General features: G+C 45.4%; 1 protein-coding gene across 1 annotated transcript in view; it reads left to right on the top strand.

Moving 5' to 3' along the window:
- klhl14 (kelch-like family member 14) overlaps positions 1 to 26,606 on the top strand; it is a 215,120-nt gene that overhangs the window by 186,421 nt on the left and 2,093 nt on the right. Inside the window, exon 8 of the mRNA XM_085992854.1 lies at positions 10,511 to 10,668. Within this exon, the coding sequence (XP_085848980.1) occupies positions 10,511 to 10,668 (158 nt within the window). The remainder of the gene's footprint in view (positions 1 to 10,510; positions 10,669 to 26,606) is intronic.

Here is a 26,606-nt window from a genome sequence, read left to right as displayed (position 1 = left end):
TCATGCCAGCTTTTAGTGGGTCTTGCATACTCAACACAAAATAATTATTTGATACATAATTGGTTATGGAATTTTGAATAAATTAATTATAATTTCTTAAAATCTTGAGCAGTTGAGTCCAGATTTACTAGGAGGTGGCGTTCTGGTGATGCTATCATCATAAAGATAAAAGAGATCTTATCAGAGATGATCGTCAAACATTGCAATGGAGTTCTAGCCAATCTGATGCTCTTTAGGAATTTGTTTTTTTTATTTGCTGGGAATTCAGCGAGGGATTTGCAGTTTTGTGCAGGTGTTCAGTTTTCAACTAAAAGCTTGTTCCACAAGGTTTCACCCATTGATTTACTGACCCATAAACACTACAGGCCTCCTGGAAAGCCACCAGAAAATGCACCCCCCCACCTCCGCGCCCCCCCTCCCCGCCCCTCCCACCAATGGGCAGAAAATGAAAATATAGAAGAAGAACCTTGGCAATGTGGGCGTTTGAAGTTCTGGCAGTCTTGTCAGCCTCCATCTTCGTCTACATTCTGACAAGACCTGCCAGACTCCTCATTGCCGTTAACGCTGCTGAAGTGCTTTTAGCAGCTGCACGGACTGGCGTGCTTTAGAGAGAGCCACAATAGGAGCAGCGACATCCAAAATAGATGAGCGGGCGTCAACTCAGCATTGTACGGCGATTGACATCACGCTCCAACCCATTACAATACTTTCGGCGAGTGTAGGCAACGGCAGCACTGCCAAAAATGGCAGCTACCATGGGACCTGCCGGCAGCGGGCAAAAGTGCGGCGGCCGCCATTTTTTCCCACGAATCGGGTGGTAATGGCCAGCGCTAAACCTGAAAATTTTTAGCCCAATATCTTTTAAATTTGTATACTTTCCCTCACGATTTTTCTTCTGGCTTCCCATCCTCACTTCCATATCACTGCTGCGACTTTGCCCCTTCTGTATGGGTGGAGCTGAGAAATACCAAGGGGCAGAAAACATTAGTGGGAGTTGTATACAGACCCCCAAACAGTAATGCGGAGGTTGGGGATGGCATTAAATGGGAAATTAGAGACGCGTGCAATAAGGGCACAGCAGTTATCATGGGTGACTTTAATCTACATATAGATTGGGCTAACCAAATTAGTAACAAAACTGTGGAGGAGGATTTCCAAGAGTGTATACAGGATGGTTTCCTGGACCAATATGTCGAGGAACCAACTAGAGATCAGGCCATCTTAGACTGGGTATTATATAATGAAAAAGGATTAATTAGCAATCTTGTTGTGCGAGGCCCCTTGATATATAATAGAATTCTTCATTAAGATGGAGAGTGAAGTATTTGACTCAGAGACTAGGGTCCTGAATTTAAATAAAGGAAACTATGATGGTATGAGGCGCGAGTTGGCTAGGATGGATTGGGGAACATTACTTAAAGGGTTGACGGTGGATAGGCAGTGGCAAACATTTAAAGATCGCCTGGATGAACTACAGAATTTGTTCATCCCTGTTTGGCATAAAAATAAAACAAAAAAGGTGACTCAACCGTGGCTCAAAGACTGGTGTGGGAGAAATGGGTTTTGCTTCCTGGGACACTGGCACCAGTACTGGGGCAGGAGGGAGCTGTTCCATTGGGATGGGCTTCACTTGGCCAGTGCTGGGACTAGAGTCCTGGTGGATCATATAACTAGGGCTGTACAGAGGGCTTTAAACTAACTAGTGGGGGGGAGGTTCCTAGAGAGAAAATAATAAAAATGACAACAGAGAAGGTCATAGACTTAGGTAGCAGTGGGGAAATTAAAAACCAGAGTGTGTCAGGAAGGGGCAGAAGGTATGGAGTGAAAGGTAAAGTAATAAAAAGGGCAAAAGCAGGAACTAAGTGTCACAAAACATATTTGAAAGTTCTCTATCTGAATGCACGTAGCATTCCTAACAAAATAAACGAGTTAATGGCACAAATAACTACATATGGGTATGATCTTGTGGCCATTACAGAAACATGGCTGCAGGGTGACAATGCCTGGGAATTAAACATACCAGGTTATTTAACGATCAGGAAGGACAGGCAGGAAGGAAGGGGAGGTGGGGTGGCTATGTTAATAAAGGAAGGAATCACTGTAATACAGAGAAATGATATTGGGTCAAAAGATCAGGATAAGGAAACAGTTTGGGTGGAGGTAAGGAATAATAAGGGGAAAAAAACACTAGTGGGCGTAGTCTATAGGCCTCCGAACAGTTGCAACTCTGTTGGACGGAGTATCAATCAGGAAATAGTTGAGGCTTGTAATAAGGGAACATCTATAATTATGGGGGATTTTAACTATCATATTAATTGGACAAATCAAATTGGGCAGGGCTGCCTTGAGGATGAGTTCATTGAGTGTATTAGGGATGGGTTTCTTGAGCAGTATGTAACTGAACTGACCAGGGGGCAAGCAACCTTAGATCTGGTCCTGTGTAACGAAACAGGATTAATTAAAAATGTCCTAGTAAAGGATCCCCTTGGAATGAGTGACCATAACATGGTTGAATTCCATATTCAATTAGAGGGTGAGAAGGTTGGATCTCAAACAAGCGTGCTAAGCTTGAATAAAGGAGACTATGAAGGTATGAGAGTGGAATTGAGTAGAGTGGATTGGGAAAATAGATTAAAGGGTAAGACGATACATGATCAGTGGTGTACATTTAAGGAGTTATTTTACAACTTCCAAAAAATATATATTCCACTGAGAAGAAAAGGGTGTAAAAGAAAAGACAGCCATCCGTGGCTAAGTAAAGAAATTAAGGATAGTATTCGACTAAAAACAAGGGCATATAAGGTGGCCAAATCTAGTGGGAGGATAGAGGATTGGGAAAACTTTAAAAGACAGCAAAAAGTAACAAAAAGATTGATTAAGAAAGGGAAGATAGATGATGAAAGTAAATTAGCAAAAAATATAAAAACAGATAGTAAGAGTTTTTATAGTTATATAAAAAGAAAAAGGGTGGCTAAAGTAAATGTTGGTCCCTTAGAGGATAAGACCGGCAAATTAATGGTGGGAAATATGGAGATGGCAAAAACACTGAATGAATATTTTGTATCAGTCTTTACAGTAGAAGACACTAAGAATATCCCAACACTGGACAAACAGGGGGCTATAGGGGGGGAGGAGCTAAACACGATCAAAATCACTAAGGAAGTGGTACTCGGTAAAATAATGGGACTCAAAGCAGATAAATCACCTGGACCTGATGGCTTACATCCTAGGGTCTTGAGGGAAGTGGCGGTAGGGATTGTGGATGCATTGGTAATAATTTTCCAAAACTCCCTGGAATCAGCAAAGGTCCCGGCAGACTGGAAAACTGCTAATGTAATGCCCTTATTTAAAAAGGGCAGTAGACAGAAGGCTGGAAACTATAGACTGGTTAGCCTAACATCTGTGGCAGGTAAAATATTGGAGTCCATTATTAAGGAGACAGTAACAGGACATTTGGATAATCATAATTTAATAGGACAAAGTCAGCATGGTTTTATGAAGGGGAAGTCATGTTTGACAAATTTGCTGGAGTTCTTTGAGGAAGTAACATATAGGGTGGATAAAGGGGAACCAGTGGACGTAGTGTATTTAGACTTCCAAAAGGCATTTGACAAGGTGCCACACAAAAGATTATTGCTTAAGATAAAAAATCACAGGATTGGGGGTAATATTCTGGCATGGATAGATGATTGGCTATCTAACAGAAAGCAGAGAGTTGGGATAAATGGTTCATTCTCGGACTGGCAATCAGTAACTAGTGGTGTTCCACAGGGGTCAGTGCTGGGTCCCCAACTCTTTACAATCTATATTAACGATTTGGAGGAGGGGACCGAGTGTAACATATCAAAGTTTGCAGATGATACTAAGATGGGAGGGAAAGTAGTGAGTGAGGAGGACATAAAAAACCTGCAAGGGGACATAGACAGGCTAAGTAAGTTGGCAGAGATTTGGCAGATGGAATACAATACTGGAAAGTGTGAGGTTATGCACTTTGGCAGGAAAAATCGTAGAGCAAGTTATTATCTTAATGGCAAGAAACTGGAAAGTACTGAAGTACAAAGGGATCTGGGGGTCCTGGTGCATGAAACTCAAAAGGTTAGTATGCAGGTGCAGCAAGTGATTAAGAAGGCCAATGGAATGTTGGCTTTCATTGCTAGGGGGATAGAATATAAAAATAGGGAGGTATTGCTTCAGTTGTACAAGGTATTGGTGAGACCGCACCTGGAATACTGCATACAGTTTTGGTGTCCATACTTAAGACAAGTCATACTTGCTCTCGAGTCAGTACAAAGAAGGTTCACTCAGTTAATCCCGGGAATGAGGGGATGGACATATGAGGAGAGGTTGAGTAGATTGGGACTCTACTCATTGGAGTTCAGAAGAATGAGAGGCGATCTTATTGAAACATATAAGATTGTGAAGGGGTTGGATCGGGTGGATGCGGGGAGGATGTTCCCGATGATGGGTGAAACTAGAACTAGGGGGCATAGTCTTAGAATAAGGGGCTGCTCTTTCAAAACTGAGATGAGGAGGAACTACTTCACTCAGAGGATGGTAGGTCCATGGAATATGCTGCCCCAAAAAGCTGTAGAAGCTACATCATTGCATAAATTTAAAACAGAAATAGACAGTTTCCTAGAAGTAAAGGGAATAAAGGGTTATGGGGAACGGGCAGGAATTTGGACATGAGTCTAGGTTCGGATCGGTCATGGCCGTGTGGGTAGCGGAGCGGGCCCAGGGGCCATGTAGCCTGATCCTGCTCCTATTTCGTGTGTCTAATTCTGTTAGATTCAGGAGATGGTTCAGTGATAGTAGATTGGCGGTTAGGATCAGATCAGCCATGATCTTATTGAATGGCGGAGCAGGCTCGAGGGACCGATTGGCCTACTCCTGCTCCTATTTCTTATGTTCTTATGTTCTTAACAAGGGAAATTAGGGATAGCATAAGATCCAAGGAGAGGACATATAAATTGGCCAAAAAAAGCAGCAAACCTGAGGATTGGGAGCAGTTTAGGATTCAGCAAAGGAGGATAAAGGGATTAATTAAGGGGGGGGAAATGGAGTATGAGAGTAAGCTTGCAGGAAACATAAAAACTGACTGTAAAAGACTGTAAAATATGTGAAGAGAAAAAGTTTGGTGAAGTCAAGCGTAGGTCCCTTGCAGTCAGAATCAGGGGAACTTATAATGAGGGACAAAGAAATGGCTGACCAATTAAATACATACTTTGGGTCTGTCTTCACAAAGGGGGACACAAATAACCTCCCAGAGATGTCAGGGAACATAGGGTCTAATGAGAGGGAGGAACTAAATGAAATCAGTATTTGTAGGGAAATGGTGTTAGGGAAATTGATGGGATTGAAGGCCGATAAATCCCCAGGGCCAGATAATCTACATCCTAGGGTACTTAAGGAAGTGGCCCTAGAAATAGTAGATGCATTGCTGGTCATCTTCCAAAATGTTATGGACTCTGGAACAGTTCTCATGGATTGGAGGGTAGCTAATGTAACCCCACTATTCAAAAAAGGTGGAAGAGAGAAAATGGGGAATTACAGACCGGTAAGCCTGACATCGGTAGTGGGGAAAATGCTAGAGTCCATTATAAAAGATGTAATAGCAGAGCACTTGGAAAACAGTGACAGGATCGGACAAATCTCAACATGGATTTACAAAAGGTAAATCGTGCTTCACTAATCTGGAATTTTTTGAGGATGTAACTGGTAGAATAGATAAGGGAGAACCAGTGGATGTGGTGTATTTGGACTTTCAGAAGGCTTTCGATAATGTCCCACATAAGAGATTATCTTGCAAATTGGGGGTAAGGTATTGACTTGGATAGAGAACTGGTTGGCAGACAGGAAGCAAAGAGTTGGAATAAACAAGTCTTTTTCCGAGTGGCAGGCAGTGACTAGTGGGGTACCACAGGGATCAGTGCTAGGACCCCAGTTAATCACAATATATGCCAATGATCTAGACAAGGGAACTAGATATAATATCTCCAAGTTTGCAGACAACACAAAGCTGGGTGGGCGTGTGTGCTGTGAGGAGGATGCAGAGAAACTCCAGTATGATTTGGACCGGTTGGGTGATTGGGCAGATGCATGGCAGATGCAGTATAATGTGGATAAATGCGAGGTTATCCACTTTGGTTTCAAAAACAGGAGGGCAGATTATGATCTAAACGGCAATAGATTAGGAAAAGGGGAAGTGCAATGAGACCTGAGTGTTCTTGTGCACCAGTCGCTGAAGGTAAGCAGGCAGTTAAGAGCGCAAATGGTATGTTGGCCTTCATAGCGAGAGGACAGGAGCAAGGATGTCTTGCTGCAGTTGTACAGGGCCTTGGTGAGACCACATCTTGAGCATTGTGTGAAGTTTTGGTCGCCTTATCTGAGGAAGGATGTTCTTGCCATGGAGGGAGTGCAGCGAAGGTTCACCAGACTGATACCTGGGATGGCAGGAATGACGTATGAAGAGAGATTGGGTCGATTGGGCTTGTATTCGCTAGAGTTTAGAAGAATGAGAGGGGATCTCATTGAAACTTATAAAATTCTAACAGGTCTTGACAGACTAGATGCAGGAAGGATGTTTCTGATGGCGGGGGAGTCCAGAACCAGGGATCACAGTCTAAGAATAAGGGGTAAGCCATTTACGACTGAGATGAGGAGGAATTTCTTCACCCAGAGTGTGGTGAACCTGTGGAATTCTCTAAAGGCTAAAGGGATCGAGGGATATGGGAGAAAGCAGAGACAGGGTACTGAATTTGGATGATCAGCCATGATCTCATTAAATGGTGGAACAGGCTCGAGGGGCCGAATGGCCTACTCCTGATCCTATCTTCTATGTTTCTATGTTTCTATGTTTCTTGTCTTTGTGTTCCATTTCAGCTAATAATGCTGCTGAAAATTGGGCTTCAGACCAACGTTCCCTCTAAGCTGCACATGCACATAAAATTGAATGGGCCCCACAGCCAGTTAAAGGGCCCGCGCACCAAAACAAATTACAGGGAACATTGTTTCAGACCCGCTGCTGTAATCACCCTCTCTGCCCCACTTTGTGCAACCTCTACTTATCTATTTCAAATTAATTAATTTCTACTACAATTAATCTGCATAGTTTATAGCTTATTCACAGTCCACTCCACATTAAATTACTTCATTGTACCAGCGCTATTCAATTTACTGCTGTTACTTAAAAAATACATTTTAGGTCACTTATTTTTCACTTCTTACTTACATGTTCCACTTTAATTAATGCATTTTAGTACAGTCCTGTTCGATTTCCTGCTCTTATTTAATGACTTTGATGGAAACCTGTTCTAGTTCCTTCTTTTATTAAATGAATACACTTTTGAGCAAACCTTTTCTATTACATAGCCACTCACTTTATTTATAAATTTCCACAAACCAATTTGATTAACAAGCGGCCCAATTACTATCAAACAGCCGCTGCTTTTATGTAATCAATAAATTTTGCAACAACCCCATTCCATTAAATAGTCACATTTTCATTTAATTTATACATTTTCGGGGAAGACCATTGTAATTAATAGGATTTAATTTACATAATAAATTTTCATGGATATAGCTCAGTTCATTTGACGGCTTGTCAGCAACATGACGGGAGATCCACTACCACATTATTAAAAGCCACTTTTATACTGATAGTGCCCCATCAGTGAGTGTGATACTCCATTGTAATCCTGCTGCTGCCAGCACACAAACTATAAAGGAAGATAACTCTCTACTGCTGACAGGGCAATCTACTGAATTTTCCTGGGTCCCAGCACCAGTACAAAATATAAGCCTCTTTATTTTTCATCCTTCAATTAATCTAGTAGGAACAAAGGGCACCATAGTAAAGAAAAAAATGGAACAATGGAACATGTAGGTTGTGATCTGTACAATAGTGCCACTCTTTAAGAGCCTTGGCCTGCAATACAACATACAACAAGGTAGATAGAATTCTTACCTAATGGCAGTTGCTACTGACTGGTTATTGGACAGAGTACCAATGCGCTTCACTGCTAAATTAGTGCCTGATATATCTCTTTCTAGACTGGACCACATCCATGGCTGGAAAGCATAGCACATTTTGAGCTGTCCCTGTTCTATTAGTTTGCCAAATGAATAATTCGATCCATTTCAATATTTTTGACTCAGTTCCACGAGTGCATAAATATATTCTAATTGTGTGCTCCAACCCCAAGGTCTCACCTGACTGGAGCACCTGTCAGAAAATGTAGCCTGTAAAATTGATTCCTGAAAGGACATTTATGGTAATTATTACTGCTGCACTTTTCAAACCAGGAAGGCATGCAGATCGATGAAGATTAAATAATTATCAGCTATTAACTATTAAAATATATGCAACAGAAAATAGAGAAGAAAATATATTGAGGACATTGATAACAATGAGCGTACAAGAAGCTAGCAAAAGCATACATTATTTAAGGCAGTATATGCTTAATGTGCAAATGGAATTCCCCTGTTTTACAGTGGGAGAGAAACACAGGGCTAACCCTTAAATTCTGTTAGCAACCCTCTGTATCAAGGGAATAATTTATTAATATTTGTATGAATATAGTAAACTAACAGCACTGAATTTCTGGGGGGGGCTTTCCTGATCTCCTTTGATGGAAGATTGGCAGAAAATCTTGAGAAACAGCACAAACGGCCATTTTTAGCCATTTACACTTTCTCCAGGGTTCAACCACTCTCCCATTGGAGAATTCCCACAGAAATTCCAGGCAATTATGCTTAAAGGAGAGACTAGAAGGAATTGTTACAGAACCAAATACTCCATAAATCTATGTAATTATATGAATCACTTTGATTAATAAGTAATTTAATCTCCATATCTAGTCTCCACTTGTGTTTGGAGCCATTGTGACATATAATAGCAATGGCCTGTTAACTCATTCAGAAAACAATGCTTCCTTCCAGCTGGGAGCCAATCCAGGGATATCTGAGCTGGGAAAGTTAGTACCAGCTTTGCTTACTTGTTTTATTTTTTAGGTGGTCAAAGGACTGATTTCTCTGCAAATAAACAAAGTCACTCTTAGATATGTGCCCTCCCCACTCTCCTCTAGCAATATACATCACATAGAAAAATAGAAACATAGAAGATAGGAGCAGGAGTAGGCCATTCGGCCCTTCGAGCCTGCTCCGCCATTCAATGAGATCATGGCTGATCATCCAAATTCAGTACCCTGTCCCTGCCTTCTCCCCATATCCCTTGATCCCTTTAGCCTTAAGAAATATATCCAACTCTTTTTTGAATATATTTAATGAACTGGCCTCCACCGCCCTCTGTGGCAGAGAATTCCACAGGTTCACCACTCTCTGGGTGAAGAAATTCCTCCTCATTTCTGTCCTAAATGGCTTACCCCTTATCCTTAGACTATGACCCCTGGTTCTGGACTCCCCGGCCATCATACACATTCTTCCTGCATCTAGTCTGTCCAGGCCTGACAGAATTTTATAGGTTTCGATGAGATCCCCTCTCAATCTTCTAAACTCCAGTGAGTATAAGCCCAATCGACACAATCTCTCCTCATACGTCATTCCTGCCATCCCAGGTATCAGCCTGGTGAATCTTCGCTGCACTCCTTCCATGGCAAGAACGTCCTTCCTCAGGTAAGGCGACCAAAACTGCACACAATACTCAAGGTGCGGTCTCACCAAGGCTCGGTACAACTGTAGTAAGACATCCTTGTTCCTGTACTCGAACCCTCTTGCTACGAAGGCCAACATACCATTTGCCTTCCTAACCGCCTGCTGCACCTGCATGCTTACCTTCAGCGACTGGTGCACAAGAACACCCAGGTCTCTTTGCACTTCCCCTTCTCCCAATCTATTGCCATTCAAATAATAATCTGCCTTCCTGTTTTTGCCACCAAAGTGGATAACCTCACATTTATCCACATTATAGTGCATTTGCCATGTTTCTGCCCAATCACCCAACCTGTCCAAATCGTACTGGAGTTTCACGACATCCTCCTCACAGCTTACCCTCCCACCCAGCTTTGTGTCATCTGCAAATTTTGAAATTTTGAAATTCACGAGAGCAGCTACAACTGCCGATGGAGATCCAAAAATGGTGCGTCTCTGTAAGAGTGAAATCTAATCATTAAACTGAAAATAATGAACATGGCCACTATGAAGTAGAAGATAGCTGGGGAAAATTTCTTCTGTGTGTTATGTCTAATGAAATCATAAATTCTTGATTAAAAACACATTTAGGATTTTGCTGCACATAGCACACAGAGGAACTCTTCCTTCAATATTTCTAGGTTTTTTTCAAATTGAAAATACTTCCCCATACCATCACTCTGCTTTAAGTGGAAATATATGACTAAATTGGACCAGTAACTCATCATTAGGTCAGTCCAGAGTATCTTATACACCTTTCTCTTTAAGAGCTGTGCTGAAATAAGCAGCTATGTCAACAACTGTATCAAGCAAAACTGTTTTCGGCTCATTACTTTGATTCAAAATGCTTCTTTTGATCTAGGTTTCTCACATCTTGATGTTATGCTCGTTGAATGTTATGACCCTAAATGTGACCAATGGAACATTCTGCAAACTCCTATCTTGGAGGGTCGCAGTGGTCCAGGCTGCACAGTGCTGGACGACAATATTTACCTTGTTGGTGGCTACAGCTGGAGTATGGTGAGATGGATTTGATACAATATTTTTGTAATATTTCAATAATAATTGTGTTGGGCAATTTCAAATCACACATATAAGGCAGCAACTCTGAACAATAGCAAATCTTTTCTCATTGCCTGTGCTTTGCTACCAATACCTGCCACTTCAAAGGTCCAAGTCAAGTTAGCTCTTCTTTGCCAGATTGCAATACTGTTATTTCTTTCCTATCACCAGATGACAATAACCCCCACCCAATTTTATATGTCAGGTCAGCCTTCAACTTAAATTTGTAAATTTATAACTATTCTCATTATTTTTAAGCTTATGAAATTCAGTTTTAGTATGGGTTTCAGGACTTATTGTGGCTAACAACTATCGCTTTTGACTCCTTCAGTTCTTTTGACTGCTGGTGACAAATCACTTTGGATAGACTCCTGTTTAGCGATTACTACACTGATGGATGTGGCTATGGTAACTCTCAAGTGGGGAAGAATACAGAATCACCAGTTTCTTCACTGTATACATTTTGAAGAAATGTCTCTTTAGGTTGAAATGGATTTGTCCAGGGGTGGGTAAATACTGCCATCCCCCATTGTTTTGATTGGTGAGAGGTCTATCAGTTGGCACTCACTAACCTGGCCGCCTCCTTTTCTTTAGGGGCCTTCACTCTAATACTTCAGTGAAACTCTTGTGGACTACTTCAAATCACATGCACAAAGCAGCATTTCTAAACAACTGTATTTTATTGTTACCTGCACTTTTCTACCAGTACTTCTCACACTGTTAACTAAGGTAGAAGCCCATGGAATTGAAGGCAAATTATTGAGCTGGTTAGGAAATTGGCTGAGGGGCAGGAGACAGAGAGTAGGGATAATGGACAGGTACTCTAATTGGCAGGATGTGACTAGTGATGTCCTGCAGGGATCGGTGTTGGGGCCTCAACTATTCACTGTATTTATTAAAGGCTTGGATGATGGGATAGAAAGCCATATATCCAAATTTGCTGATGACACAAAGATAGGCGGCATCGTAGACAATGTAGATGAAAGCATAAAATTACAAAGGGCTATCCATAGATTAAGCGAATGGGCAAAACTGTGGCAAATGGATTTCAGTGTAGGCATTGTAGGTCATCCTTGTTTGGACCTAAAAAGGATAGAACAGGGTACTTTCTAAATGGTAAAAAGCTAAAAACAGTGGAGGTCCAAAGAGATTGGGGGTCCAGGTACATAGATCATTAAAATGTCATGAACAGGTACAGAAAATAATCAAAAAGGCAAATGGAATGCTGACCTTTATATCTAGAGGACTAGAATACGAGGGCTAGAAGTTATTCTGTAGCTATACAAAACCCTGGTTAGACCGCACCTGGAGTACTGTGAGCAGTTCTGGGCACCACACCTTAGGAAGGATATATTGGCCTTGGAAAGATTGCAGCGTAGGTTTACCAGAATGATACTTAGATTCTAAGGGTTAAATTACGAGGAGAGATTACACAAATTAGGGTTGTATTCCCTAGAATTTAAAAGGTTAAGGGGTGATGTGATCGAAGTTTTCAAAATATTAAGGGGAACAGATAGGGTAGATAGAGAGAAACTATTTCCGCTGGTTGGGGATTCCAGGACTAGGGGGCATAGTCTAAAAATTAGAGCCAGACCTTTCAGGAGTGAAATTAGGAAACACTTCTACACACAAAGGGTGGTAGAAGTTTGGAACTCCCTGCCACAAAGGGCAATTGACGCTACATCAATTGTAAATTTTAAATCGGAGAATGATAGATTTTTGTTAACCAAAGGTATTAAGGAATATGGGCCAAAGGCAGGTATATGGAGTTAGATCACAGAGCAGCCGTGATCTCATTGAATGACGGAACAGGCACGAGGGGTTAAATGGCCTACTCCTGTTCCTGTGTTCCTATGTTTTAGGTCAAACTATTACTTCTTCTCAAGATTACAATCTGCTATTTCTTTCCAACCACCAAATGCCTGTCCAGTTTTACATATTTATACATTACCATTATTTTTTGGTTTACTTATTAGCTTTTGCCTGTTGTTTCTGTATCTGATTGCTACAATGGGCAAAACATCCAAATGCAAGGGATCTTTACCAGAATATAGTAATGTATAGGGAACAGAGAGCTGAATAAAGCATAGGATTAACCAGATTTTGGTCTCTTCTTCCATCATCTAACCTACATATTCAGACGTTCTCCTGGTAGTTAAATTGTTATATATGAAAGTCTGAAGTGTCGCTTTGAATTTGAAATGGGCCTCTTGAATGCACCAGTAAAATATTCTTAGAATGGAGACTTGATCCAGGTCTATATACCAGTCCATCAGATTGCTAGATTTTAATACACAGTCTACTTTTAATGGATGAATTGTGGAATCTTTGGAGCACTATCCGTGGCTAACTAAGGAAGTAAAGGATGGTATCAAATTGAAAATGAAGGCATACAATGTTGCCAAGATTGGTGGGAGGCCAGAGGATTGGGACATTTTTAAAAACCAGCAAAGGATGAGTAAAAAATAATAAAGAGAAAGAAGGTGAATTATGAGAGTAAACTGGCAAGAAATATTAAAACAGATAGTAAGAGTTTCTACAGGTATATAAAAAGGAAGAGAGTAGCTAAAGTAAACGTTGGTCTCTTAGAGGATGAGAATGGGGAATTATTAATGGGGAACGGGGAAATGGCAGAGACTCTGAACAAATATTTTGTATCTGTCTTCATGGTAGAAGACACTAACAACATCCCAATAATGGATAATCGAGGGGCCACAGGGAGGGGGGAACTAAAGATAATCACTATCACTAAGGAAAAGGTACTTGGTAAAATAATGGGACTAAATGACAACAAGTCCCCTGGACCAGATGGCCTGCATCCCAGGGTCTTAAAAGAAGTGGCTGCAGAGATAGTGGATGCATTGGTCGCAATATCCCAAAATTCCCTGGACTCTGGAGAGGTCTCAGCGGATTGGAAAACTGCAAATGTAACACACCTATTTAAGAAAGGAGGGAGACAGAAAGCAGGAAACTATAGACTAGTTAGCCTAACATCTGTCGTTGGGAAAGTGCTGGAGTCCTTCATTCAGGAAGTGGTAGCAGGGCATGTGGAAAATCATAATGCAGTCCAGCAGAGTCAGCATGGTTATATGAAAGGGAAATCAAGTTTAACAAATTTGCTGGAGTTCTTTGAGGATGTAACGAGCAGGGTAGATAAAGGTGAGCCAGTGGATGTGGTGTATTTGGATTTCCAGAAGGCATTCGACATAAAAGGTTACTGCATAAGATAAGAGCTCACGGAGTTGGTGGTAATATATTAGCATGGATAGAGAATTGGCTAACTAACAGAAAGCAGAGAGTTGGGAGAAATAGATCATTTTACGGTTGGCAAACGGTAACTAGTGGGGTGCCACAGGGAGCGGTGCTAGGGCCTCAACTATTTACATTCTACATTAATGACTTAGATGAAGGGACCGAGTGTAATGTAGCCAAGTTTGTGGATGATTCAAAGATGGGTGGGAAAGCAAGTTGTGCAGTGGACTCAAAAAATCTGCAAAGGGATATAGACAGGCTAAGTGAGTGGGCAAACATTTGGCAGATGGAGTATAATGTGGGAAAGTGCGAGGTTATCCACTTTGACAGGAAAAATAAAAAAGCTAAATTATTTAAATGGAGAGTGTAATGTATGTACCTTTAAGGGGGAGAACTACTTTTTACAGCTCATGTATACTGTAGTACCGGCAGTGACCACACTTGTATATAACGTTGAGTAGTAATCTGTACAGTTCAGTTGCAGTTTGAACCACGTTGAGTAAACACCTGTTGTACCGTTCTCTGCAGTCCTTTTCTTATTATTACACGGACATAACAGTGGCGACGAGCAATTTCGAACCTACCTGCAACTCTGCATCACCTCCCAGGGATTCGCTCCTGGAGAACAGTGGAAGAAGGTCGAGTCCAGAAGCACAGGCGTCGACCACGGGCAACCGCCCAGTCATCCAGCGGAGATTTGAGCATCGCAGGGGAGGCTGTCGAGAGCCAGGCTTGGCTTTCCAGTCACGGTGGTCCAGCAAAATGGGCTGGCAACAAGTACTGCGCAGACCCTTCCCGGACAGCGACGGGCTAGAGCCCGACCGAGCGGCACAGAAAAAGGCCGAGCAGCGTCGATGGGGGAGAGAGAGAGGGCAGAGCGCACAGGGTGCAGCCGGTGTTCAGGACCAAGCGGCATCAACAGGGGAGAGAGGCGAGAGAGAGCAGAGCGCCGCCGTGGTCAAGAGCCGAGCAGCGTCAACGGGGGAGAGAGGCGCGCAGGAAAACGCGAGGCGCTGCCATTGCCACGAGGACCGCAGAGAGTGGTGTTGGCAGCAGCGCAGGAGCAGCACACGAAACCCACAGGGCATCACCATTTGCCACGAGGACCGCCGAGAGCGGCGTTGGCAGCAGCGGGGGAGATGCCATTTTAAGCCGCAGCGGGGAAGAAAGGAAAGCGCGGGAGGTGCCATTTTAAGCCAGTCTAACCACACCCAAAAATGCCGAAGAGTGGCAGTATTACAGCGTTCGACAATGAAGTCGAAGATTGGATGACATATGTCGAACGCATAGAAGTATACTGCAAGGCGAATGAAGTGCCAGATGACAAGAAAGCGCTGGTATTGTTGAATTCAATGGGTGCAAAAACATATGGCTTACTATGAAACCTAGTAACCCCAGAGAAGCCAGTAGAAAAGGATTTTGAAAACATAGTGTCAATCCTACAGGACCACTTAAACCCCACACCGCTGCTGATAGCAGAAAGATTTAAGTTTCACAAAAGGAACCAGCATAAAGATGAAAGTAATGCTGAGTATTTAACGGAACTGCGCAAGCTATCGAAACACTGCCAGTTTGGAACGGGACTAGCAGACACTTTAAGGGACAAGTTTGTATGTGGGCTTCAAAGAGAAGGAACCCAGAAACGGCTTCTATCAGAAAAGGATCTTACGCTGGACAAGGCTTTCAGCATTGCAGTATCACATGAAGCAGCAGCACAGGGCACTGCAGAGATACAACAGAGACCGCAAGAATATGGCACAAATGAAATGTCATACGGAACAGTGAAGTGCTATCGCTGCGGCAGAACAACACACGACCATAATGATTGCTGGTTCAAGGACAAAGTGTGCAGACAGTGTGGAAAAGTAGGACACATAGCAAGAGTCTGCAGGTCGGGAAAGAAAACCAGCAGCAAGAAATCTCCACAGGAGAAGTACAAAAAGGTACATAAGGTGACGGAGAGTAGTTCAGACGAACAGAAGAGTGATACAGACTCTGGAAGCAAGGAGCTGGGTTGTCTGAAACGAAATAATGTGATCAAAATGGAGGATCACCAAACTATCTGGGTCACGCTCAAGATAGCAGGAGTCCAAGTGAAAATGGAATTGGACACAGGATCAGCCCTAACAGTCATAAACCAAAGGGACTACAAGCGGCTATTCTCACATATACCCTTGAGAGATACAAAGATTGTCTTGAAGACGTACACGGGCAAAAAGTCTACCCCAAAGGAAAAATAAGGGTGAACGTTATATATAACGGCAAGGAAACACCAAAAATGGACCGATATGTATTGCCAGATGGAGGACCACCACTACTAGGATGTGAATGGATCCGGAAGATACAGCTAGATTGGCATTCCATACAAGCACTGATTGTAGATGCCAAAAAGGATGACGACGTCACACCTGGACGACTGTCAAAAATGCTAACTGACGCACAAGAAGTGTTCCAGCAGGGACTTGGAACACTAAAAGGCATAACAGCGATGATCAAAATAGAGGAAAATGCAAGCCCAAAGTTTTTTAAGGCCAGTACCTTATGCGATCCGCCCAGCCATCGAAGCAGAGCTGGAAGGTTTGGAACGTTCAGGAGTACTGTCCAAAGTGGACTGGAGCGAGTGGGCTACACCCATCATTCCTGTAATGAAGAGGTCGTTGAGTAATACGCCTGGGGAACCAAAGAAGGTTCGCATCTGTGGGGACTTTAAGGTGACAGTGAACCTAATCCTTCACACTGTACAATATCCGCTTCCGCGGATTGAAGATATTTTCGCTTCGCTATCCGGAGGGAAACGCTTCACGAAGATTGATCTGGCCCAGGCGTACCTGCAAATGGAGGTAGAAGAAGCCTCGAAACAGTACCTCACGATCAACACTCATAAAGGTCTCTACCAATACAACCGGCTGGTGTTCGGGGTAGCATCAGCTCCGGCTATTTGGCAAAGGGCAATGGAACAAGTCCTGCAAGGGATTCCAGGGACCCAGTGTTATTTGGACGACATCCTGGTCATGGGCGAAAATGACAGTGATCACCTCGCCAACCTGGAGCAGGTGCTCACTAGATTGAAGGAATATGGGCTCCGAGCTAATCGCCACAAATGCGAGTTTTTCCAGAAGCAGATCTCGTATTGTGGCCACGTTATTGATAAAGAGGGGTTACATAAGTCCCCTGAAAAGATTGAGGCAGTAGTCAAGGCTCCAGCACTGGAAAATGTGTCACAACTGAGGTCGTTCCTCGGGCTGGTGAACTACTACCATAAGTTCTTGCCAAATTTGTCCACCGTGCTACACCCACTGAACACCCTACTGCAAACGGGGGTACCATGGAAGTGGAGTGACGAATGTAAACAAGCTTTCCAGAAGAGCAAAGCATTGATCACATCAAAAGAGGTGTTGGCTCATTTCAACCCAGCACTACCAATTCGGTTGGCGTGTGATGCATCACCCTATAGCATTGGAGCGGTGCTGTCACACAAATTCCCGGATGGCTCGGAGAGGCCAGTAGCCTTTGCGTCTCGGTCACTAACCTCAGCCGAGCGTAACTACGCCCAGATTGACAGGGAGGCCCTCAGCCTAGTGTGGGGAGTGAAAAAGTTCAATCACTATCTGCACGGGCAGAAGTTCACCTTGCTGACTGACCACCAACCACTTGTCTCCATCTTTAATCCAAAGAAGGGCGTTCCGGTGATGACTGCGCAACAGCTACAAAGATGGTCCCTTTTTCTAGGGGCGCACCAATATGAAATCGAGTATAAGGGCACGAAACAGCATGGAAATGCTGATGGGCTATCACGCCTGCCACTGCCTACTGCGGAGGAAGCACCAGCAGTGGATCCTGTCAAAATATTTCATTCGACTATAATTGAATGCTTGCCAGTAACTAACGCTGGTATAGAGAAGGAGACCCGAAATGACCCGACACTGTCTCGGGTATATGATTTGACGGTGAAGTGATGGCCAGCATATGGCGACTCACTGTTGCCAGCATTCTCATCCAGAAGAGAACAGCTGTCAGTGTGTCAGGGGACAGTGATGTGTGGATCCCGAGTGGTAATTCCACCCAAGTTAAGGGAGAGAGTGCTCAATGAGCCTCACGAAGGTCATCTGGGAGGGGTGAAAATGAAAAGCCTTGCTAGGGCTTATGTGTGGTGGCCGGGGATGGATCAGCAAATCGAGGACCTGACAAAGAGCTGCTCAGGATGCCAGAAGGTCCAAAATGCACCACCACATGCCCCTCTACACCCATGGGAGTGGCCCTCATCTCCATAGCAACGGGTGCATATTGATTTTGCTGGTCCATTCATGGACTCAATGTTTTTAATAGCCGTGGATGCGCACTCGAAATGGCCTGAGGTGATCAAAATGTCCTCCACCACCACGGAGAAAACTATTGCAGTCCTGCAGACCATTTTTGCCAGGAACAGCTTGCCAGAGCAGATTTGCTCTGATAACGGACCACAGTTTGTGTCCGAAGAGTTTCGAAGATTTATGAAAAGGAATGGGGTAAGGCATTATACATCTGCCCCGTATCATCCAGCCACAAATGGATTGGCTGAGAGGTTCGTACAAACCTTTAATAAAGCAGTAAAGGCCATGTGCGATGACGACATTCCACTGCAGCATAAGGTGGACAATTTCCTGTTAGCCTACAGAAATGCGACACATGCAGTCACCAACCAGGCCCCGGCCATGATGTTCTTTAACCGAAGGTTGAGATCTCATCTGGATTTGCTCAGACCAAATGTACGAAGAGATGTTGAGAGTAAGCAATTCCAGCACATCAATGAGAAGCCGACAAGGAGCTTCAATGTAGGGCAACCAGTCTTGGCCCGCGACTACCGAACAGAGAAATGGCAGCCAGGAACGATATGCACATGGCAGGGGCAACTAATGTACACAGTGGACGTTGGGGAGAGCATCGTGAGACGCCATGCTGACCAAATCCTAGAGTCACAGGAACGAGTCAACCCCATGCCTCGCCCATACGTACCTGGTGATGAACCCGACGTACAGGTAGCATCTACCCCAGAAACAGTAGCATCGGAAGCTGATGAACCAACCGACGACAGGGGGCCAGAATCGCCTCCGCACCAAGAGCAAGACACTCGGGAAAGGCGCTATCCAGAAAGGATCAGGAAGCCTCCCCAAAGACTGAATTTATAAATAGACTATTTTCAGCTAACGTTGCATGTTAAAAGTGTTAATTGTAATTAGTTTGATATTTAATTGTTAACTGAGCGTTATGGTACTGTTAATCTAAAAGGGGAGGAATTGTAATGTATGTACCTTTAAGGGGGAGAACTACTTTTTACAGCTCATGTATACTGCAGTACCGGCAGTGACCACACCTGTATATAACGTTGAGTAGTAATCTGTACAGTTCAGTTGCAGTTTGAACCACGTTGAGTAAACACCTGTTGTACCGTTCTCTGCAGTCCTTTTCTTATTATTATACGGACGTAACAGAGAGAGATTACAAAATGCTACAGTTCAGAGGGACCTGGGGGTCCTTGTGCATGAAACACAAAAGGTTAGCATGCAGGTACAGCAAGTACAGTAATCAAAAAGGCAAATGGAATGTTGGTCTTTATTGCAAGGGGGTTGGAGTATAAAAGCAGGGACCTCCTGCTACACCTGTACAGGGTATTGGTGAGACCACACCTTGAGTACTGCATACCGTTTTGGTCTCCTTATTTAAGGAAGGATATATTTGCATTGGAGGCAAGTTGACTTGTGAAGAAAGGTTGAGCTGGTTGGGCCTATACTCATTGGAATTTAGAAGAATGAGAGGTGATCTTATTGAAACATATAAGATACTGAGGGGGCTCGACAAGGTAGATGCAGAGAGGATGTTTCCCCTCATGGGGAAATCGAGAACTCGGGGGCACAGTCTCAGAATAAAGGGTCGCCCTTTTAGAACTGAGATGAGGAGGAATTTCCTCTCTCAGAGGGTTGTAAATCTGTGGAATTCTCTGCCCCTGAGAGATGTGGAGGCTGGGTCATTAAATACATTTAAGGTGGAGATAGACAGATTTTTGCAAGATAAGGGAGTGAAGGGTTATGGGGAGCAGGCAGGGAAGTGGCTTTGAGCCCAAGATCAGCCATGATCTTATTGAATGGCGGAGCAGGCTCAAGGAGCCAAGTGGTCTATTCCTGCTCCTACTTCTTATGTTCACTGACTGCTGAGCAACCATTAAGTCCTAAAGAATTTCTTAAGTTACTAAATAATTTTAATGAGATTTATACTAATTTTACGACCAAAAAGTTAGATGTGATCTACTAAATATCTGAATACATTTTCAGAAAGATACAAGATCAGTCCAGTTATGTAGGTTGGGTAAAGGACGGCAGACAGATTTTTGTATAGAAACAAATGTAATGTAATATATATTGGAGCAGAAACCATGAAAAATGCAGACATTGAAGGGTCTCTGTTAGCAAAGGTAAAAAGGAAAGTTATTTCACCACTCAAGGACAAGTTCCAGACAATGAGAAGCTGTTATTAGCTGCATTTATATTGGGCTAAGTCTCATGTCAGCATTGCGAGCTCCTAATTTTGTGAATTATGTGCAGTTGCCAGCAAAACCAAAGTAATTTTCCTGTATTTACTAAGGCCAATATGCAGAAAGACTATTTTTTAACTGGAGTACAGCAATATTAAAGCAGCTTAAACCAGGATGCATTTCAAAGAGATTTGCTTATAAGTTGAAACAAGTTACTCAAACTTTGAACTGTTCATACTATTTACAAAATGTTATTAATGTGTTGGACCGAAGAGCAAGGAGGATGTTTATGCATTATACATTATGAGAGATTCACAGAAGTCAATTGTTTTCATTAGAGAAACTTGATAAAGGACATGATACAGGTTTTTAAAGCAATGAGAGGAAGGAATAATGTAGATATTAGCAAGTTACTTAACTTGAACTGTGTGCGAAGAACTAGTGAACAAGAGCACATACTTAACAAGTAAGTTTTGAGATTAGAAGGATGTTTTTCATAGATTAGTGAATTGTGGTATAAACTCTCATCGAAAGCAGTTAATCCTGTGTCAATTGGCAGCTTTAAAAAAGGAGCTTTAAAAAAACAGCATCCCAGCAAGGAACAAATTCTTTCAGAGAGATGAGAGGGGAGAAAATTGTCAGAGAAAAATTAGAGATGATTTTACAAAACAATTATCATAACTGAAATATAGACCTAAATGTTATATTCTTAAACTGCCAAAACCATGAAAATGCCAATAAGAGAAAAGCAACAGATCGTTGATTTACAATGCAAGATTAGTTTGGTATTCTTGAGTTTTGATTGACATATCTTTGGATTGGAGAGAAGGGCAGGGCAAATTTTTCCTCAGGAGATTAAATAGGTGAAAGAGAATGTATGACAGGATAAATTATACATGTCCTGTTGAAGGAACAGGCTTAGTGGGAAAAATGATTTTTTCTCTATGTTTAATTAGTAAATAAAACTACAGTACTTAAAATAAAATGATTTTAGATGTATATTTAGATGATGATGTATATCAGATTAACTCTTTAGATCAGTTATACAGAGAAAATGGAATTGTCAGCTCTTTTTAGCCATCTTATTATTACCAATTACAGCAAGACTAGTTTTACTACACACAGACATAATTTGGTTAACATAGAACAGGAATCATTGGGAGTGAAATTCAACTCCAGCAGTTTGCAAAATGGACGATAGCAGACACACCCCGCCCATTCCATTCACTTCAATGGAAATGAAAATCAGACGGGGTGTACAACAGGCAACTGATCCACTATGGCCCCGTATTGCACCGCCGCCAAAGTGGAATTTTACCCCCACTAAATTTTAGACTCAAGACCATTACTCTAAGTGACAAAAAAACTAGATAAGGACCAAGCCAGTCAGGCTCTTGGAATGCTCTAATATGTGGCCTTACTTCTGCAAGATAGTTATAACAAGAAACCCTTTTTGAATTGTGTTCTTTTTAATCTGTAGACATTGCACCACCTAGTGTTATTTAACAGGTATTACCAAATCATTTGGATTACAATGGATGCACCAAATGGGGTCTGTGTGCAGAAATACTGGTGACATTCAGAGGCCTTTAAAAGTAGATAATCTGCAATAAACTATTGAATTTTGGGGACAAAGGCAGCGTTAAAGTACAAAAGATAATATGTGAACATAAACTAGAAGTAGATTTCTTTTAACAAACTGCAAGTACAGCTATCATTCAAAAGGTTTTCTTAGTGTAATTTTATGATTTTTTTCACTGCTTTTCATGACGTTATTATGACCCATAATGATGCGTCAGTGTATTTTACTGAAAACTGCGATATGTCCTGTTCCTAAAAAGCTCAACCAAAAGGTGTATCCATCTTACTGAGCATTTATACCATACTAGCTGGGGGAGCCCGGCTTTGCCAGGGCTGTTTTGGGCCGGGCGGTTTAAATCGAGTGCCAGGCTTTGGGGCCTCTCTGTGTCCCCTCTGTGAATCTGCTGCCGGGCAACATTTTAAATCGAGTCCCAGGCTTTTGGGCCCTGTCTGTGTCCCTCTCTCAATCTGCTGCCGGGCAACATTTCTACCTTTTAATACCTTGAAAGATGAAAGTGAAAGTACTTATAAAAACGTTTTTGGTAAATGTTATGTTATTTTTAAAAGAGATACTAACTTTTTCAAAGCTGGATAAGGAGAGTAGTTTGAGCTGGAAGCAGTGAAACAATGGCTGGCACATCCCTGAGATGAAAACGATTAGTCCCGCCCACACACACACACCGATTGGCCAACCATCAGGGGACTGTACTGTAGGATTGGTCAATCGTGACGGCACAGGATTGGTGGAACCTTGACGTCAGTCAATCAATGCTAAGTAGCAGATAATGAGTTTAATTTTGAAGGTTTTTTGCATAAGGCGCGAACAATTTTGGTCCGACCGAAAAGTAAATATGCTTACGACCGTCCGGAAGCGTAAGCTTTCTTTGGAGGTAACGCGCGCGTAGGTACACTCTATAACTTTCGAGCGCATAGCCGGACAGACGCACACGTGAGGACAGACAGACAGATAGACAGAAGTATCCGTTTATATATATAATAATAGAAGATAGATAGATAGATAGATAGACTAGCTGGAGTGCCCGGCGGTGCCGAGGCTTTTTCGAGGGCATGTTGTTGGAAGAGAGAGAGAGAGCGACTGGGGGGAAGAGAGAGAGCGACTGGGGGGGAAGAGAGAGAGCGGACTGGGGTGGAAGAGAGAGAGCGACTGGGCGGGAAGAGAGAGAGTGACTGGGGGGAAGAGAGAGAGCGACTGGGGGGGGGAAGAGAGAGAGCGACTGGGGGGGGGAAGAGAGAGAGCGACTGGGGGGGGAAGAGAGAGAGCGACGGGGGGGGGAAGAGAGAGAGCGACTGCGGGGGAAGAGAGAGAGCGACTGGGGGGGGAAGAGAGAGAGTGACTGGGGGGGAAGAGAGAGAGCAACTGGGGGGGAAGAGAGAGAGCGCGACGGGGGGGGAAGAGAGAGAGCGCGATGGGGGGGAAGGTGGCCCGATGGACCCCTGCGAAGGAGGGAAGAAGGTAAGCTCTCCCATCCCCTCACTCTTTCCCTCCCTGTCCCACCCCTTCACTCTTTCCCTCCCTCACCCTCTCTCTCCCTCCCCCGTCTCTCCCTGCTTTACTCTCCCTCCCCCCTCTCCTCACGCTCTCCCTCCCTCACCCTCTCTCTCTCCCTCCCCATCACTCCTGCTTACCTCTCTCCCCTCCCCCTCCCACCCCTCTCCCCTCCCCACCCCCTCCCTCACCCACCCCTCCCCCCCCCTCCTCCCCCCTCTCCCTCCCCCCCCCACCCTCTCCCCTCCCCCACCCACTCTCTCTCCCCCCTCCCCCCCCCACCTCTCGCTCCCCTCCCCCCCCACCCTCTCTCGCTCCCCCTCACCCCCACCCTCTCGCTCCCCTCCCCCACCCTGCCTCTCCCCTCCCCCCACCCTCTCCCCTCCCCCCCACCCTCTCTCTCCCCTCCCCCCGCCCCTCTCTCTCTCCCCTCCACCACCCTCCTCTCTCTCTCTCCCTCCCCCCCACCCTCTCTCTCTCCCCTCCCCATCCTCTTTCTCTCCCCTCCCCCACCCTCTCTCTCTCCCCTCCCCCACCCTCTCTCTCTCCCCCTCCCCCACCCTCTCTCTCTCCTCCCCCACCCCTCTCTCTCTCCTCCCCATCCTCTCTCTCTCTCCCCTCCCCCACCCTCTCTCTCTCTCTCCCCTCCCCCACCCTCTCTCTCTCTCCCCTCCCCCACCCTCTCTCTCTCTCTCTCCCCTCCCCCACCCTCTCTCTCTCTCCCCTCCCCCACCCTCTCTCTCCCCTCCCCCCACCCTCTCTCTCTCCCTCTCCCCTCCCCCACCCTCTCTCTCTCCCTCTCCCCTCCCCCACCCTCTCTCTCTCCCTCTCCCCACCCTCTCTCTCTCTCCCCTCCCCCCACCCTCTCTCTCTCCCCTCCCCCACCCTCTCTCTCTCCCCTCCTCTCCCCTCTCCCCCTCCTCCTCCTCCTCCCTCTCACCACCTCCCTACCCCATCCTCCTCCCTCTCACCACCTCCCTAACCCCTTCCTCCCTCTCCCCCTCCTCCCCCCTCTCTCTGCCCCCTCTCCCTCTCCCCTGCACGAGCCCTCATCCCCCGCTCCAATCCCTCTTTCCGCCCCGGGGCCCGGCGCCTCGGCACCTGGATGAACGCGTTCCCTCGGCCGTCACCCTGATGCCGTTGGCCGAGGCGAACACACGCAAAGACATGGCCCAGCCGAGTCCAGCGCCCCGGTCAGCTCGAGGTCCACAGCTGCTGTTCGGACCGCAGGCCACAAAGCAACCGGAGCCCAGCGCTGGCGATGGCTCCATGGAGCTCCGTGCCCCCCCATGCACTGACATGGCCCCGCCCTCCCGAGCTGGCTTGAAGAGCACCGATTGCGGCTGTGAGAGACGGCCGGCGGGCCCGGTTGCCGGGGTAACCCTTCCCGCTCTCCAAGCCCCCGCCCGAGATCAGCACTCCCAAGAGCCCCGCCCGAGCCAAGCGGGGAACAGAGAGACACCGCGTCTCAGCTGCTCCTGCTGCGCGCGCACCCTTTACTAAGGTAGCGGCGCTCGGCTGAGGCCCCGCCCCTCCAGCCTTCACAAAGATGGCGGCGATCGGGGGGCCGCTTGTTGGACTGGGGCCGGGAGGTGCCTAGCTCGGGCCGGTGTGGAGGAGAGGCCGAGGCTTCAAGGCCTACCTGGAAAAACGGGGAAAGGTAGGAAAATTAATGAGATTAGATAAAAGATTTAGAAAGTAATTAACTTTTTTAAAAAACAATATGGCCTAGAAATTCAGTGGCCTGCGCCACCAGTTTGCGCCCAAAGAGGGCTTTTGCGCCACTGTCCAAACCTACCGCGATATTTAGCGGGGCGCTAATGGCGGCGTTAGCCTGTAGCGCTGCGCCGCCACCGATGATGTCATCGGTGTGCGCAGCGCCCCGCTATCGCCCCGCTGGCCATATTTGGTTGCTGCCGCCTCCTCCGCGCCGGCCACAAACAGCGACCGGTATACAGGGGCCTACCTGTGCCGGTAGTGGGGCGAGTTAAGGTGGAGGTGCGGCCGGCCGCTTTTTCGGCGGCCGCTTGCCCGCAACTCCGTCCCCGGCCTCCTACACCACCCTCCCACGGCATTGCCGGCTATTTCCAGAGAGCCCGGCACTTTACCTTGGTGCCGGGCTCATTTGCCGGCACTCGCGAGCGGGGATCGCGCTGTTGCAGGCACCTCCCCCTTAAGAGTGAGAGGAAGGCCTGCAGTACCGCAGGCTGCCGTGCTGCAGCGGGTGGCGCTGCGGCACTTTGCACGCCGATATTCAGTTTCAGCGCCCCAAGCGGGGCGCCGAAACCCTTGTTTAGCGGCCGGCTTCCACTTGGGGCGCTGAAACTGAATATCCCGCTGGAGCAAGTGGCTCCGCGCGCAGCGGTAATTCCGGCGCCCAGGCGAGCTGGGCGCCCCTAACTGAATTTCTAGGCCTATGTGTTTTAAAAGCAACGTTTTTTTGAAAGACGCAGAGAGCGGGAAAAAGAAAGGAAAAGTTTGGAATCAAGATGGCGGCGACTCACCTCGGTTCAGAACGATAAGGCCCGCCCACACACGCACCGATTGGTCGACCATCAGGTCAACAAAGCGTAGGATTGGTCAATCGTTCCATCACTCGACCGTAGGAGGGCCCGGCCGCACGCGCCAGGAACCCGGCATACGATTGGTCGACCTCGAGGTCACTCTGTCGCTAATGAGCGGATAATGAGATGCTAATGAGCGGAATTTTGAACGTTTTTCGGATACCGCGGGTGCGATTTCTGTCCGGCCGAAACGTAAATACGCTTACGACCGTTTTGGAAAGGTAAGCTTTCTTTCGACGTAACGCACGCGTAGGTACGCTCTATAACTTTCGAGCGCATAGCCGGACAGACGCACACGTGAGGACAGAAGGACAGACAGACAGATAGACAGACAGATCGACTCGTTTATATATATAGATAGACTAGCTGGAGTGCCCGGCGGTGCCGAGGCTTTTTCCAGGGCATGTTGTTGTTGGAAGAGAGAGAGAGAGAGAGCGACTGCGGGGGAAGAGAGAGAGCGACTGCGGGGGAAGAGAGAGAGCGACTG

This window comes from Somniosus microcephalus, chromosome 7 (assembly GCF_052327205.1).
Source record: "Somniosus microcephalus isolate GS21.2 chromosome 7, FLI_Smic_1.0, whole genome shotgun sequence".
Taxonomy (NCBI): Eukaryota; Metazoa; Chordata; class Chondrichthyes; order Squaliformes; family Somniosidae; genus Somniosus; species Somniosus microcephalus.
The sequence above is the reverse complement of the archived record's forward strand: the minus strand, read 5'-3'. Positions and strand labels throughout refer to the sequence as shown.